Source organism: Macrotis lagotis, chromosome 3, assembly GCF_037893015.1.
Source record: "Macrotis lagotis isolate mMagLag1 chromosome 3, bilby.v1.9.chrom.fasta, whole genome shotgun sequence".
NCBI lineage: Eukaryota > Metazoa > Chordata > Mammalia > Peramelemorphia > Peramelidae > Macrotis > Macrotis lagotis.
The window spans coordinates 222,900,066-222,917,221 of record NC_133660.1 but is presented as its reverse complement, the minus strand read 5'-3'; the positions used below and the strand labels follow the sequence as shown (position 1 = coordinate 222,917,221).

The following is a 17,156-nucleotide window of genomic DNA, read 5'->3' as shown; positions in this document are numbered from 1 at the left end:
GAGTAAGAATTTGGCTTTGCACCTCTGAATTATTGCTCCAAACCCCCCTCCCCCCCAAAGACAGGTCTTGATTGTTTCAGACTTGAACCAAAAAGGAAAAGCTAGATTTGATTTAAATAAAAGTGCTGCCCCTCTCCAAGTGTCCTCTCATGATGACATGATTGAAGGAACCTGCAGTGAGGGCCACAGCCACCGACAATGCACACAAAGCTTTAAAGACCTCAAATAGTTCTTAAGACTTCACCCAGTGAGCAAGGGGAGTGTCAGTGGCCAGAGAGCCACTCATGTCCTCTCTTAGGGGTCCTGGAGTAAGACAGATAAACTCGACCTGTCCCACAGCATTCTAATGACCTACAGTTTCAGTCTTAACCAGGTCTTAGTAGGCAGGGCTGGGGTACAGCTTTTGATAGGCATTCTCATGTCTTCTAACATTCTCACTTCTTTCCTATGCCCCCAAACAAAAGCCATGCCCTCATAAGGTGAACATCCCTGCCAGGAATAGTCTAAGGCCACAGGACAACCCATCCTCTCACATATCCATGATCTTTCTGGACCTTGGATGCCCGGGGGCAGATGCCACCAAGGTCCAGCCAGACTGCTGCCAGTGGGCAAAGGACCAATCAGGTCACTTGCAAACAGAATTAGTGCGAGTTTTGGCAATATCTGATGTCCCAATACTAAGGGGTAAATGGGTTCTTCGGTGCTCATCTAAGCTAGTGAGTGATGTTCCTTCTGGGAGTCCCTATTTTACAGTGTCGGATACTAATACATTCGCACTGCACAGAATTCCCCAACTCTCCTCACAGGCCCTTTTTTTTCCCCTAGCAAAATAAGCTAAGCACAAGGTCAAATAAATCTGCAGGGAATTTATCATCTTGGCTTAAGAGAAAATTTAAAAGCAAACCTATAAATCATTTCCCCTCCCCACATTTGGACTAGAGCTCTGCTCAGCCAGAGAACAAGTTCTCAGAGGAAGGAGGACTAGGGCCTGGCACGCTCGGTCCATCTTTTCCAATCTGGAACCTCCCCACCCCTCTCCCAGGCCTTGATGTGTGCAGCTGGCCCTCAGAGCTCCCTTGAGGGGGCAGCCTGGAAGGGAACAAGGACCAGAGAGGGGCATCTGCTCTCTCATCAGCAGAGGGGGCCACCTGAGCTTGGCTTGGTCCCCGCAGTCTTGTCCTGCGTCTTCTAGGAAACATTGGTAATGGGCTTATACTTCTTGAGCCTGGTCCACTGGCCGGTGGCGTAGTTCATTTCAAAGACTGTGTCAACCAACATGGTGGTGCTCCCTGTGCCATCTGCCTTGTCAAGGACCTCCGTGTGCTCGCTCAGCTTGATCTGAATGATGTCACCCTGCTCTTGGCAAGGGTTCTCTGTGTGGAAGATGAATAACAGAAAAATACAATCAAGCAAACAATGAAAACAAAGACTTGAAATGTGCTGATCCATCCTTTAGGAACAGGCCTGAAACCTCAGAAGATGGGGGGGTCCAGATTACTCAAGGGATCACATAGCTCTGGGAGGTCCCTACATTCAGGGTCACATCATCTCCTCCTCTGAGCCCTTGCTCAGAGGCTTCCAGGGGACGAGGCTTCCAGGATGGCCGTCCAAGAACAGGCCTCAGCTAGTGAAGGAACACAGCAAAGGGGAACTAGGGTGACTGGCTTCTGAGACATGCTCAGGTCTACAGTTGGGGGTGGGAGGGGAATCCTTCCCATTTAAGTCACAGATCCTGTAAATCTGGAATGACCCAGGTCCTCCCTTTCTACTGTTACCCTACCTGGGGTCAGCAGGACCAGCCAACCTGGTGGAGGTGGGGTGGTTACACACAAGCATCAACACAATGAAAACCCACTTTACAGACAAATGGATCATTAAAACCCTTCCAAGGCAGGGAGGCGGGGAAACTGTAGAACCCAAAATCTTATAAAAAAAAAATGAATGATGAAAATATCTTTAAATGCAACTGGAAAAGATAAAAGAAAACACTAAAAAGCCTCCACAGTTGAACAGAGAAAAGACTGCCTCACCCCTGGATCCAGCCATGAAGCCCAGGATAAGGGCCTTCTCGGGCCTGGTCACTTTGTTCGCAGTCTTGAACATTTCCTGCGCAGCACACATCTGCTCTCTCTAAAAGCAAGAAAATAAATATGAACACATCAGAGAAAGCAACAAACTCTACCCAATCTGAAAACGGTCTCTGGTTCAAAGGATGTGCTGGGCTGCCGCCAGGGCCAGTCTCTTGGAGGCTGATGTGCACTTTGGTCCATCTGCAAGGCCGTAGAAGCTTCACAGCTGGGCATATGGACTGGAAGCTGCCCTCCCTGGCACAGTCAACATAGAGGCCCTCTGGATAACTCACAACAGTGGAGAGACTTCCTCGGAGAGCATCTCCACTGATGTATGGTTTTCCACTAAACCAGTGCAGTGCAAAGAAAATTATAAGGAAAACAGAAAATTAAGCGGGGAATTTTGCAAAGGCATCTCTGATAAAGGCCTTATTTTTCAAATAAATAAGAGAACTGAGACAAATTTGTTAAAAATACAAGTCATTTCCCAATTGATAAATGGTCATAGGATACAAATAGGCAGTTTTCAGACAAAGAAAACAAAGCGATCTCTAGTCAATGAAAAAATGCTCAAAAATCACTATAGTTCATAAAATGCAGATTAAAACAACTCTGAAGTACTACCACCTCACACCTATCAGATTAGCTAATACCAAAGAAAAGGAAAACATTGTATGATGGAGAGGATATAGGAAAACTGGGACACAAATGCATTGCTGGTAGAGTTGTGAACTGATCCAACCATTCTGGAGAGCAATCTGGAATTATGCCCAAAGGGCAACAAAAATGTGCATACTTTTGATTCATTAATACCATTTCCAGATCTCTATCCCAAAGAGAGCATAAAAAGGGGAGGGGAAGACCCACATATACAAAAATATCTATAGCAGCAACTTTTATGGTGGCAAAGAATTGGAAACTGAGGGATGCCCACCAATTGGGGAATGGCTGAACAAACTGTAACCTATGATTGTAATAGAATTAAGAATATGACAAGGAGGATGACCTCAGAAAAACTCCAAGGACTTACATGAACTGATGCATAGCCAAGTGAACAGAACCAGGAGAATGTTGCACAGCAATACTGTTCAATGCAGAAGTGTGAAAGACTTCACCATTCTCAACAAGACAATCCCAAAGGACAAATGACAAGGCACACCATTTTTTCATTTTTTTCTTTCTTTTTTCCTCTTATTCATATCTTCTTATGAAAAATGACTAATAAGAAAACGTTTTCCATGATTGCACACGTATAACCTATACTGACTGCTTACCATTTCCCGGAGGAGGAAGCAAAGGAAGGGATAGAATTTGGAACTCTAAACTTAAAAATTGGAAGAAAAAAGAAAAGAAAAATAGAGTGGCGTATAAGCTGAATCCTTAAAGATTTAAAGGAGTAAGAGATTCTAAGAGGAGGAGATGAAGGGAAAGAGCAGACTTACTGTGAGTGAGAGACCTTTCTTGGGTTGCTGCTGCGGGGCTGGCTGGGTCTGTGGCACCACTGGTGGAGTCTGTGCTGCAGGGGCGATGGCAGGCAAGGTAGTAGGAGTCAGAGGTGAGGTAGGTGGAGCAGCGGCTGCAGGAGCAGAGTTGGCATTGCTGTTGTACATAGGTGTTCTCTGCTTGAACTGAGCAGGAAGAGTTGAGTTTGGGGTTGCAGGCTCGTCTGGCTGCCGGATGGTCGGCAAGGTCTCTCGAGCTGAAGGAGCTGCAGGTATAAAGTTAAAGGAATAAAAGTATAATCTAATCCAAACTTGCTTCTTAATATCATCACTCAAAGACAACTCAGAATTTTTCAAAAGAGGCAGAGGATTTTGCAAAGGGGAATAAAACAGATGGGTGGGTGAATAATCAGTATTTCAGACCAGAATGGAAAGCCAGCTAGATCAGGGGAGCAGGTTTACACCTATCCTTCCCTGGTCAGTGGTGCCAGAACTTTCTATTTACTGGTGAAGATGTGGAGACCTCACGCACCCCCATTAAAAAAAAAAGGCAATGTCCCGTGGCTTCCAGCTTAGATTCTAGTTGGCTTAAGAGATTAAGACAAATAAAGCCATGAACATTGTGGGTCGAGGACTTGATTCCATCATGGCACATGAGCAGCCATCTGTGCCCCATTTATCATTTCTTGGTTTGGGGGCCCCTGAGGCGGTAACTGCCATGGTCCTAGGGAGTGGGGCAGGCAGGGCCTGCAAAATGAGAGTGCTAGACTCAGCTGGGCTCTGGGGCTCCTTGCAGTGCTAAATCCTCTCCTATTCTATTCTGAATACTTTTTTTTTTTTTGGAAGTCAAAGCACTTTAACAGTGTCCTATTTATTGGGTAATTTAGTTTGATCTGTTTTTTCCACAGTTCCTACAGTAAAAGTCTGACATTTAATTTATTTATTTTCACATTACTAACACAGTCTTGTTTGAAAGTAAATATAATTCCCCCTCTTCCCACAAAGATAGAGAAACAAAAAAAAAAATGAAGTGAAGGAAAAAAAAGTGTACAGATACCATCAGCTCTGTCTGAGATGGATATAATTCTTTATTTTAAGTCCATCAGAGAAGTTGCTTTACTATTTTTTTTTTCCCAGAGTGAGCAAACACATCTTGAGAGCTGACTGTGAACAAGATGGTAAGGACACACCAGGGAGCAGGGGAGTTTCAAAGATGAAGCCAGTAGTAACTGAGCTAATTAACAAATTTGTATCCTAAACAATCTCATGCTGGCCCTCATCCCATAGGGCCATTCTTTTATTCTTTTCAGACTATGACACTCAAACATGCCCCAGTCATGTCAGGTCTTAAAAACAACAAGGGGCGGTTAGGTGGCACAGTGGATAGAGCACTGGCCCTGGAGTCAGGAGTACCTGAGTTCAAATCCGGCCTCAGATACTTAATAATTATCTAGCCATGTGGCCTTGGGCAAGCCACTTAGCCCCATTGCCTTGCAAAAACCTTCAAACGACAACAACAAAAAACCCCACCAAATCTTCATGGATTCTACCATGCTACTCTGCTCCCTTTCACAGCCAAACACCTAGCAAAGGACAACCAGATTCGATGTCTCTATTTCCTCACCTCCTACTCATATAGCTCTCTGGCTTCTAATCCCTCTAACCAACTGACTTTAGTCTCTGTTCCACATCAAATTCAGGATCTGTGTTTTTTTGTTACTTCTAAAAATTTAATATGTTACAGAATAAATTCATTCAATTAAAAAATGAAAAATAAAATTCATGATTTTGTATGAATGGAAGTGACCTGGAAAGTCCTATTTTAAGAGTACTTTTTTCTTTCTCTGAATGAAAGAATACTTGTTAAGTGAACATAATTAGTTATCCAGAAAAGTATTTAAAGGATAATACAAGTCAAAGATTACTTACCTGGCTGTGTTTCAGAGCTTGGTATATAAGAAGATGATGGAACTACGCTAGGAGTTGCAGGCAGGTAGCTTGTAGAGGGTAATGCAGGCTCATTGTTCAAAGAACCAAGTTTCTGTAAAAGTTTTTGCAATTCCTCAGGGGTTACAGAACTTAAAAAAAAAGCCTCATCTTAAATTTGAAAAAGTGACACTCCAAATTCCATTATTTACTAGTCTCACCACTTTATATGTATATGGCTTTGAGCTGTCTGAAGAATTTTCACAGATACTGCTATCCTTGCAACAATCTTGAAAAAAATGTGGAAATTGGGTTCTTCAATGTAAGATGATCTGTGACTACAGCTAGTGGCACACCCAGGCCTAGAAGCTTGTGACCCTTCTTTCTATTAGACTCAGATTGCTGGTGGGTTTCTCAGAAGAGGAGGCAGGAGATATAATCCTCCTCTTGTAAGTGAAAAAAGACAAGATATTTTCCATCTGTATCTCACATGTCAAATCTGGGTCACATGACCTATGACCAGCCAGAGAAGATCCTTTTCCATGTGAGCAGTGTCTTAAAATAAATGTAATGACATACTGAGTATTCTTTGATGGATTTGCATAAACAGAGTATCAACAAAAGTTCATGAGCTCAAGTCTAAAAGTATTCTTTTGTCAAAATAAAAGGCCAAGTTAACTTTTAATAAAACTATCATCAAAAAGATAGATGATGAGAAGACCAACCTGGGTAGAGACAAGGCCAGCAGCATAATCAGGAGTAGCGTTTTCGACAACAGTTTCTTCTTTGGCTTGCTTTTCCACAACTTCTGTATCTATTGACAATTTTTAAAAAAGGCCTAAGTTAAACTGTCAAAAAATATTTTACACAATTAAGAAACAAATCTGGATGCTTATCTCCTTTCTAGAGAAAGTATGATGTTGAAATTTTATATATTATAGTCTATGTATTCAATTCCAGACTTTTTTGAAATCTCCAAACAATTATTTGCTTAAAATCCCATTTCATCCTTAAAATAACTTCTGAAGGTCACCCTGATATCCTCAATAAAAGGTTCCCACTTGAGTGTCACATTGTATTAATATTTATACAGCTGCTCCTAGCATTTATAGTGTTCTAAATCTAAGGTTTGCAAAGTAATTGTTTTCAATCTCAGGGTGACTTTGTCGCTAATTCACAGAAACACTATCAATAAATAAGAGGAGAAAACTGAAGTTTAGAGACAGCAGAAGACGGATGTGATTCTCCACCCCTCACTCTACCAGACAACCAGTCTCCAATGAACACCCCAGGACAGGGAGTGTGGTGAGAGACCGAGCAGCCTGGCAACCAGAAAGGGAGGTGATGCAGTCATCAAACAAGACAGCAGGAATAGCAGAAGGACAATCTCAATACCACTGACTGTCAACAAAAACCAAGTTAAAGCCCTCCATCTGGAGGGTGGCAGTTCTCACCAAGGAGGACCCACACTGATGAGATCAAAAAGACACTATAATATGTGGTAAAATAGAATATGAAAAAGAAATATTTTGTTAGGGGTAAAAACAAATTACAACTGGACCACAGTAAATGCAGACTTTCAAGGAAGTGATTTAGTCCCAAAAATAATTGAGCTAGAGGATAGTTACAGATTCTAAGCCCTTCACTTTACAGACTGAGAGGGCTCTCTGGCCCCCCCCTCCCCTTGCTTAGGTGTCAGCTTCCTCCTTGGCAAAGAGGAGAGGAGCCTTCTAGGATCTGGAGTTCTATAATCTTGGGGTTCTATAGTTCTGCAAGATGATATTTCCCCAATTCCTTGATCAGTCAAGTAAAATTTTCAAACATCTTTGAGTAGAGAGGAGGTGGGTGGTGAACCCATCATACACACCTAAAGTCTTTCTTCTTCTTTTTGCCTCTCGACCTGCACCAACCATATCCAGCTCTGAAATATCTAGTAACTGCCAAAAAACCAAAATCCAAAACCTTCATTAAAACAAGACAACACAACAAGTAACATGACTTTGCTTCAAAGGCTGCCATCTTGGGGAAGAAGGAAGAAATACTAAGGAAGTCCAAAGTGACGTGCCCACCTTCACTCCTCGTTCTTTTCGTAGAGGGGTACGAGAAGGGGGGATTGGAGTCCGGTTTCCAGCAGGGCTAAACACACTGGGGGTGGTCGGGCTTCTGAAGGGAGCCTGTTTGGGGATGCCCTTAAGAGGTGCTAGAAGAGGAAGACAATGAAGGGGGAGACAAATGGAGCAATGGTCAGTAACTTACAGGTAAGATACAGTTACCTGATGCGGTCTACATCTCCCCTACTTTCCACTGCACAGATGACTGACCAGGGAGTCCTGAGGAGGCCAGCTTAATGGGATCTAGTGGAGGCTGTGGCTCTAAAGCAGGAGGCAGCAAACCACAGCCTACTTTTCAAGCTAAAAATGGGCTTTACATTTTAAAACACAATAAAATCTATTTTAAATTGCATAAAGCAAACTTCCCTCCTGGGCAGGAGGAGGGATGGGAATGTGGCCCAGGTTGCCAAGTGACTCCCCTGCTCTCTAATAGGACCAAAAAAACTTGAAAAAAGCAAATCAAGTGGTTGACAGCTCTGTATATTGGAGTGATCTGAACAGAATGATTTGGGTCAGCATACTATATAATTAAAATAGAACCACCAAAGCAAAAACATCCTATCACTAAGCTGTGGATATTATCTATGAACTTGAGATGGATACAGGTGCTTCTCTTTATGCATCCTGCCACTACTCTGCAGGCAATGAGTCTATGGGAAAGGTTTATACAAGTCATCTTGTCTTATCATGGATAGTTGATGCAGTTTAGTAAAATAATGTCAATTCTATGCTTTGTAGATTTTATATTTTGAATAAATTTTTCAAATGGGAAAAGAATAAAGATCTTCAAATCAAACTACCCCCTATGATAATGGGGCAACTCACTAACCTCTTCCTTACAATACTCAAGAAACAAGATAGGAATGCCTTAAACTTGTGTCTACAAACATTAGCTCTAACTGAAATACCAGAAGTTGGGGAACTCTTACTTGTGGTATCAATCTTTTTGACCAGGCCCCTTCCTTTGGCATGGAAAGGTACTCCAGCTGTTTTCTTGAGCTGCTGGGCAGTCTCTGTGGCTATGAGAAAAAAAAAAAGAAGGGCATGAGTCACAAACACCTATTCCCACAGAACCACTTCTCTGAGCACCAGGCCCCGCGTCTCAGAATGCAGCCCAAGGAGAGTCAAAGAGTCGGGGTTTTTGGTAAAGGCAGTCTGTGCACTTAAAAATGGACCATGTTACCAGGAAGGGTCTTTCTGTGGATACGTGACAAGGCCAGCCTAAGTAAACCTGCTTAAACCAGAAGTGATGCGATACCAACTGATCACAAGGAGACTGAAGGAGAAGAACCTGATGCAAGAGTCATGAAAAACAAAAAAAGTTATGGTTGTGTTTTACCCATGAATGCTGGTGCCTGAACAAACATAAATCTAAACTACAATAAGAAGGGGAGAAAAGCAATTTCTAAAAAGTCGAAGAATACAAATGGAAATTGTGGTCACTTTTTGGCAGCCCTAGTTTTTCAATATTTCTCCTTTCAATTCCAACTTCCCATGCAGGCCTATCACTAGGCACCACTTCTCAATCTGTCACTGGTTAAATGACTGAGAGATGAGTGCTTTTTGGCGCTGTGCTTGGAAAAATCTGAAGATGATCAATAAAAGTGAATTCTCCTCATTGTCATCCTCCTCAAGCTACTAGGAGATGCCCGTTTTCCAGAGCTGAGGCCCAGCAAGCAGGCTGCAGCCTGAATCTGGAGGAGCTCTGTCCCAGTACTGTCCCTAGTCTTGTCCCACTTGCTGCTTGCTACCCCCTACCATCTGCTCCAGTACTGAGATTTTCCCCCCACTAAGAACTGGATTCTGGCACAGGAGTCCTTGCTTGCTGCTATTTCCCTCCCTTTGAAACCAAACTTTATTTGTTTTGGGTTTTTTTTTTTTTTTAGGCTTTTGCAAGGCAATGGGGTTAAGTGGCTTGCCCAAGGCCACACAGCTAGGTAATTATTAAGTGTCTGAGACCTGATTTGAACCCAGGTACTCCTGACTCCAGGGCCGGTGCTTTATCCACTGCGACACCTAGATGCCCCCTGAAACTAAACTTTAATCTGGTTTGGTTCCTGACTCTCCAGCCATCCACAGGCTAGAGACTGGTTCTGTCCAGTTGACATCATCATTACCAATCTAGGGCAGCCAGAAAGAGCGAAGTGGGGGAGGATGGTCTGACAAGCTGGCAGCAGTACCCTGGGGCCAGGGCAGCCCTGCTGTTCTACCAAGGGGGAAGGGGAAGGCATGAAACCATTTACTTTTAAGGTAAGTATAAAACACTGAAGACACCTGAAGGCTCTAAAGGGTATTCTAAACAAGTGCTTCTGTTAGCATAGCTTATTCTAATTCTTTGAAAATACCAGAATATTAAATTGACCAAAACATCTCGCCTCCTAGTCATTCTGGAGAGGCAAACTTCTTGTGACACAATGCTAGGTCCTACATACAATGTCTCTCTGCCATGGGGGGGGGCACTATATTTTAGCTCTAACACATTTCTGGAAAAACTAAGCTCCACTTTGCTCTTTTCATAACTAGTAAAAAGCTTAAGTGTCAAAGTGAAATTATTTTGCTATCTGACTCAAGAAAAGTCCAAAGTTACAAAAATAACTAAGACCCTTTCTTCAATTATCCTCAAATTATTATAGGATCATATCTGCCTCACCCCCCCCCCCCACCATTTTACAGATTATAAGAAAAAGGTACAGAGAGATTTTGTGCCCAACCAAGGTCACAGAGGGAGTTAAGTAGCAGAGGTGCATTTGAATCTAAGCCTGTCAGATCCAAACCCAGAACTCATGTCTAAAAAGATTCCTTCAATGTAGTGAAAATACTCTTCAAGGATAGGTATTTGCACGATTTATGTCAGATTTCTCGATGTCATGGCAGGGGAGAAGGTAGAAACACGTGGAACTCAAAAGCTTACAAAAAAGAGGAGTGTAAAAAACTATCTTTGCACGGAATTGGGAAAAATAAAATCAAATAGCATTCAAAAGAAAAGAGAACAGGTACATGACATGGTAAAGCATACTTTGGTGCCAGCTCCTCTGACACAACAGCTTTGGAACTAAAGCTAGGTCCCAATGGCAATGCTCCCAGGGGGGAGGAGAGGAAGGACCTGTTCCTAAAGCTATTACCTGCTGCTGAAATCCAACTGTGCAGGGGTTTTAAAAGCTTTTCATTTATTCATGGAGCAAAGGCTCCAAATCATTCTCCAAGCTACAAAGAAAACTGTGGTGGAGGGATTAATTGATAAATTTATAAACATCATATTTCTGGACCCAAACAAACAAAATTCTTATCAAGGGAGTTTTAAATTGAAAGTGAAGGTATGGGGGCAACTAGGTGGCACAGTGAGCACTGGTCCTGGAGTCAGGGGGATCTGATTTCAAATTTGGCCTCAGATACTTAATAATTATCTAACTGGGTGACCTTGGGCAAGTCATTTAACCCCATTGCTTTGCACAAACTAAAAAAAAAAAAAAGTGAAGGTATGCTACTTCCTGTATATTGTGAACCAAAGCAGAATATTTGGATTTTAGTCCAAGCTCTGTCATGAGCTGACTGTGGGACTTTGGGCAAGTCCTGTACATCTTTGGACCACAGTTTCTTCAATCTGCCATTTCAATCTAACAAAGATTTATTAAGGAAATATAACACTGTATGATGCTAGATAATGAGAATATAAAGAATGAAAATAAACTTAGAATTTATTTATTTTAGCTGTCTAACAGGGGTTAGATCCTCCCAGTTTAAATTATATGATAACCTGTTGCTTTCTAAATCTAAACCAGGGAAAGAACAGAAGTGGATGCTGAGATTTCCTGATATGAAGGCAACTTCTTCTAATTTTCTTTTAAGAAAAAAAGACTAGGTGATGTCTTAGTATATTCCAGGGAGCTTCTGCCACAGACTGAAAGGTTATCAAGTGCCCGCAGGGAGGAAATCCTGTTTACTTTCCCTTAAAACATAAAAAAAAAAAAATCCCTACAAACAAAACTACAACCCAGTGAGATTAATATAGCACCGACTACAGGTGCCCAGTCTCCTAGACATATACCCACACTTACATTTCTGCAAGAGCTCTGCTCTCAAAGTGGCACTTTTAGGCTTTCTTTTCAACTGAAAATGCTTCACGGGGGGCGTGAGGGGTCCAGCAAGGGTGGTCAAGGCGTTTTTGTTTAAGTACTGACACTCCAAAGGCAACATTGCAGATGCTTCACATTCGCTAACTGTTCAGTAAAGAGCAAGACAACACATTAGGAAATACATTTCTCTTCTAATTGATATGCATGGTAAATCACAGTAAAATCTGTAGTTTAAAATTCTAATGATGTCACTTCATTAACAGAAAGTAGTTCTATCTCCTTCACCATAATCAATGAATCAGATATAATCTATGTAGTTCAAAGTAACTAGAATTTTTACTAATCACATTCTACAGTAGCCCTGACCTAACCTTCAGGTTCATATTAGTTGCTCTAGGAAGGGCTTCTTCCTCAAACTCACTATCTTAGCATCAGTCTCTCTAATGGAAGTTTCTGTCTTGAAGAGTTCCCTTATGAAATGATGTTTCTGTTTCAGAAGTCTTCCCATTTATCCACTGAGCCAAGCACTTCCACAGGCTAACAGCACTGATCACCCCTCTTTTGGGGGGGAGTGGGGAGCTTTACAAGTGAACTCGGTAACATCATAAAGACATAATTCACGACTCTGCTGTTCTCCTCATTTCCTAACCTGGGCAACTAAAAAGACAAGGATGCTTTAGGAAGGAAAAACCGGTAATTTGGGAGGTTGAGGGAACTGATTAGTCTGAAGTCTACAGAGAAGCTAGCCATTCCCAACCTAATATACAAAAAGGAGACATCCCATAAAAGTAAGGAAAAGAGTGAGCACACAGAGTGTGCTACATTTTCCAATTGATAAATAGTCAAAGGATATGACCAGGTAATTTTCAGATGAAGAAATTGCTATAGTCATATAAAAAAAAATGTTTCAAATCATTATTATTAGAGAAATGCAAATTAAACAGATTGGCTAAGATGACAAAAAAAGGAAAATGATCAAAGTTGGAGAGGATGTGGGAAAATTGGGACATTACTACAGTGTTGGTGGAATTGTGAATTGATCCAACCATTCTGGACAGCAATCTAGAACTATGCCCAAAGATCAATAAAACTGATCATACCCTTTGATCCAGCAATACCAATACTAGATCTATATCTAAAAGAAATCACAAAAAACAGGAAAAATCTCACATGTTCAAAACTAATTATAGCACTTTTTATTAGTGGCAAAGAATTGGAAATTGAGAGGTTTCCTATCAATTGAAGAATGGCCAAACAAGCTGTGGTCTGTGAATGTTATGGAGTACTACTGTTCTATAAGAAATCATAAATGGTTGGACTCTAGAGAAGCATGGAAAGAAACACAGGAACTGATGCTGAGCAAAGGGAGCAGATCCAAGAGATCATTGTACACATAACAACACTGTGAGTTGATCATCTATGATGGATGCAGCTCCTCTCAGCAGTCCAGAGAACTAGGACAACTCTGGAAGACCTGCTGTGGACAATGCCATCCTCATCCAGAGGGGGGAAAAAAACCCCACAGGAGTCTAAATGGATGCTATGCTCACTTTTTTAAAACTTCTTTTATGGGGCAGCTAGGTGGCGCAGTGAATGAAGCACTGGCCTTGGGAGTCAGGAGGACCTAAGTTCAAATCAGGTCTTCAGACACTTAATAACTACCTAGCTGTGTGACCTTGGGCAAGCCACTTAACCCCATTGCCTTGCAAAAAAAAAAACAACTCATCTAAAGCTATCATTGCATGTAATTGGAAACTTAAAATAAGATTTAAAAAAAAAAAAAAAAGAATTACTCCAGGGCAGGAGTGTCAAACAGGCAGTCCATACCAGATTAAAATGTAATTGGGAACTATTTAAAATAAAAATACACTAAAATACAGATAATACTATGTTTTAAATAAGTCAACATCTCCAGCAGAGATCCTTATGCATGGCTTAGTGGTCCCTAAATCTGTCTGAGTTGGACACTCATGCTCCAGTAGATTTGTGATCTGATAGGAGCAATCTCTCCAAAAGTTTGAGTGGTACCCCATCCATGCCTGCCCATCCTGGGCAACGTTCATCCATGAATGGGCCAGAGGGGGACCCACAGTCTGCTTGAGAACAAATCTCTCTTCATGTGACCAATTCATCTATTTTAAAGTAAATAAAATACTAACAAGAAAGGTCAATTACTATTTTTCTCAATCGAGAAAATGTTGAACAGGAAAGGGAGCAAGAACAAGGAATAACTGATGAATAGTGCAAGGTCTATACTGTTCCCAGATAGAAGCCTTCTGCAAAGAATCTATGAGAGATCATGGACCAGAATCATATGATGAAGAGGCAAGGTTAGCTTCTGATTATTACCAAGAGCAAATAACCACTTTGATCACATTACAAATTAGATGAAACGATGATGACACAATGGATCATTAAGGACTTGGCCCACATGGTCACTAAGATTACCTCCAACTTCAAACTTTATGATTATACATATATAACTTAGATTACTCACTGTCATGAGAAGGGGAGAGGGAAGGGGGGGACAGAAAATGTGAAATTCAAAATCTTACAAAAAATAAATTTTGAAAACTGTATTTACATGGAACAGGAAAAAAATTAAAAATAAATTTAAAAGTATAGCTTTTTAAAACAATACATTGGTTTTAACTTTAGGATGCATCTGTAATCTCTGACTGATGAACTTAAAATACTAAGTCTTGGGTTTTTATTTTATATTTCCTGGGAGCACTGGATTATGTCTCTGAACACTTAAATCCTCTATTTCCCTTTTACTTATTAAAAGGGGAATTGTTTGAACAAGGTATCGACTATGCAGAAGTCGGTCAATTCACTTTAGATGAAGAAAGCACTTACCTACCCAGATCCCCCAATTCAATGAAAATACAACATACCTTTTTCTCTAAGCTCTCCTAAAATATCCTGAACATTGGGATTCTGTTCTTCAAGATCAAGGTTAAGTGAACCTGTATCTGGAAAGGATTTTAAAATATCAGCTACCATTAAGACCCAAGGGTCTGAATCCAAGGTCGCAAGCTGGATAATTTCAGTCAATGCTCCTTTCATCTAAGGAAAAAAAAAGAGGGGGAAAAGTAAATTGGAAACAATTCTAAGCAAAAATGACAAAAGTCTCATGTATCACTTATACTGGCTAAAATTTGTTCCTTCCTCCAGATTATTTAATTAAAAGATGAATCATCTGTCTTAGCCTACTTCCTCAACTATAAAACATTATTATTGGTTGCCTCACAAACAGTTAAAGTACATTATGAACCTAGGTTTTGACTAGGCTGCTTTCACAAGTGTCCATTTGGCAATGGCTTTTTCCTGTTGGACTATTTGCTCTGAGGCTCCAGATATGGGTAAACCACACAAATCCTTACCAGGCAACTACACTAAAGAATTTCAGAGTGGAAGGGACCTCAGAGACCATTTGGATCCACTTTCATCCTAACAAAAATCCTCCCTTCCTTGTACTCAACAAGCAGTGACCCAGCCTTAAAGAAGAATTCTAATGGGAATGGGGAGTAGGACATGGAACACTTCTCTGGAAAAGAACTAGGATTTTTAGGAAATGTTTCCTTACATCCAGCTTAAATCTGAATAGTTTTAGAGTACACTAAAAGGACAGCAATGTTCTTGCTTCAGGTAACAGATTTAAAACCAGATTGTTCTGCAGAAAGAGGAATTAGTTCTACTTTTCATGCTGATGGCTAATCCAAACAAAAAACTCTGTTTAATTTTTATTTTTTTATTAAAGATTTTATTTATTTTGAGTTTTACACTTTTCCCCCTGATTTTACTTCCCTCCCCCACCCCTCACAGAAGGCAATTTGTCAATCTTTACATTGTTTCCATGGTATACATTGATCCAAATTGAATGTGATGAGAGAGAAATCATATCCTTAAGGAAGAAACATAAAGTATAAGAGATAGCAAGAGCAGACAATGAGATATCAGGTTTGTTTTTCCTAAATTAAAGGTAATAGTCCTTGGTCTTTGTTCAAACTCCACAATTGTTTCTCCGGATGGTATTCTCCATTGCAGAGAGCCCCAAATTGTCCCCGCTTGTTGCACTGATGGAATGAGCATTGATCATTGCCCCCATCCAACCAAAACTCTTAATGCCAAAACTTAATGAGAAAACCAAGACCCTTCTGCAGGCAGCACTAGCAGTGATCCTCCCCATGGGGCTGTACCCCCAAGAGAGCTGACACTGCACTCCCAGACCACCCACTCTACTTTACAAAGCTCTACCCATGAAGCAGGAAGTCTAAATCATAAGAAAAAAAGGAGGGAGGGGAGCTATTTTAATCCTTTACTTCTGAAAAATCATTTGTCCTGTATTTTGACTAAAAGCAAACTATAGGAGCTAAAGATGATTTATGGGTTTAGAGCTGGGAAGGGGCATTAGAGAACATTAAATCCAACCCACTGATTTTACAGATTAAAAAACTGAATAAACAAGGCCGGGAGAGGCAAAATGATTTGCCCAAGGCTACTCCAATTGTTGCCAATGCAGAGCCAGATCCTCTGACTCCAAACTCAATCTCTTCCTACTATACTATGATAATTAATGATGATGATGATGATGGCCTTCATTTTCAAAGAAGACCATGACATCAGGGAAGTGATGCCATGACAAGCACATGAATTGAATTTGAGTGAGTTTGTGCTGTGCTAAATCAACAGACTCACTTTCTCCTCCCAAACTACCTGGCTCCAGTAGACAGATATGAATCAGAACGACTGGAGATGGCCTGGGATTCGAGGCAAACAAGGTTAAGTGACTTGCCCAAGGTCACACTGCTAGTATAAGTCAAGATTCACATTCTCAACCTCCTGACTCCAAGGCCAGTGCTCTATCCACTGTGCCTAGCTGCCCCTACTACCCTATGCTGCTTATTCAAAGACATAAAAACGTCAGGAAGAAAACAAATTTAAATTTTAAAAGTTTCAAATGCATCCCCAAATGGTTAATTCTAATATGAAATAAAAGCAAATGCTAAGGCTATGCCCTCACTGTTGCTACCTGGGGACACATCAAAGCACACACTGGAAACATTCATACATTCTTTTGCACGAAGACCACAACAAATTTCTGGTGCCACTCTCCAAAATATAAAAGGCTTTCAGACAGGTCTTTTGTTGAATGAACATTAAAAGCTGTTGATTCATTGGACTGGGAGCTCCTTGGGGCATGGCCAAGTCTTTGTCTTTCTTTGGATCCCCAGGCTTCAAAAGCACCTGGCACAGAGTAGGTATTTAATAAAAACTTATTAACCATTAATCTTCTTTTTCTAGTCTTTGTTTTTCAAAAATTTTGAATTTAAACATAAAAAAAGAATATTTCTATGTACACAACAGAACATCAAAAGCATCCAAATATTACTTTCAAACTGCCCTCCCTTCCACTTTTCCTAATGGTCTTTTCATCAAAAATGTTTGATACAGGGGTGGCTAGGTGGCACAGTAGATAGAGCACCGGCCCTGGAGTCAGGAGTATCTGAGTTCAAATCCGGCCTCAGACAT

At 41.0% G+C, this 17,156-nt stretch overlaps 1 protein-coding gene across 4 annotated transcripts in view; it reads right to left on the bottom strand.

The window, feature by feature from the left end:
- Positions 1-371: 371 nt before the first annotated feature.
- The window catches only part of NELFA (negative elongation factor complex member A), a 62,382-nt gene continuing 45,597 nt past the window's right edge, over positions 372-17,156 (bottom strand). For all 4 annotated transcript variants that reach the window (XM_074229945.1, XM_074229942.1, XM_074229944.1 and 1 more), the window contains 10 exons: positions 14,519-14,690; positions 11,604-11,765; positions 8,478-8,567; positions 7,507-7,637; positions 7,305-7,374; positions 6,163-6,251; positions 5,441-5,552; positions 3,512-3,777; positions 2,031-2,130; positions 372-1,373 (listed from right to left, as the gene is read on the bottom strand). In XM_074229945.1, the coding sequence (XP_074086046.1) occupies positions 1,189-1,373; positions 2,031-2,130; positions 3,512-3,777; positions 5,441-5,552; positions 6,163-6,251; positions 7,305-7,374; positions 7,507-7,637; positions 8,478-8,567; positions 11,604-11,765; positions 14,519-14,690 (1,377 nt within the window). In that variant the 3' untranslated portion in view covers positions 372-1,188. The remainder of the gene's footprint in view (positions 1,374-2,030; positions 2,131-3,511; positions 3,778-5,440; positions 5,553-6,162; positions 6,252-7,304; positions 7,375-7,506; positions 7,638-8,477; positions 8,568-11,603; positions 11,766-14,518; positions 14,691-17,156) is intronic.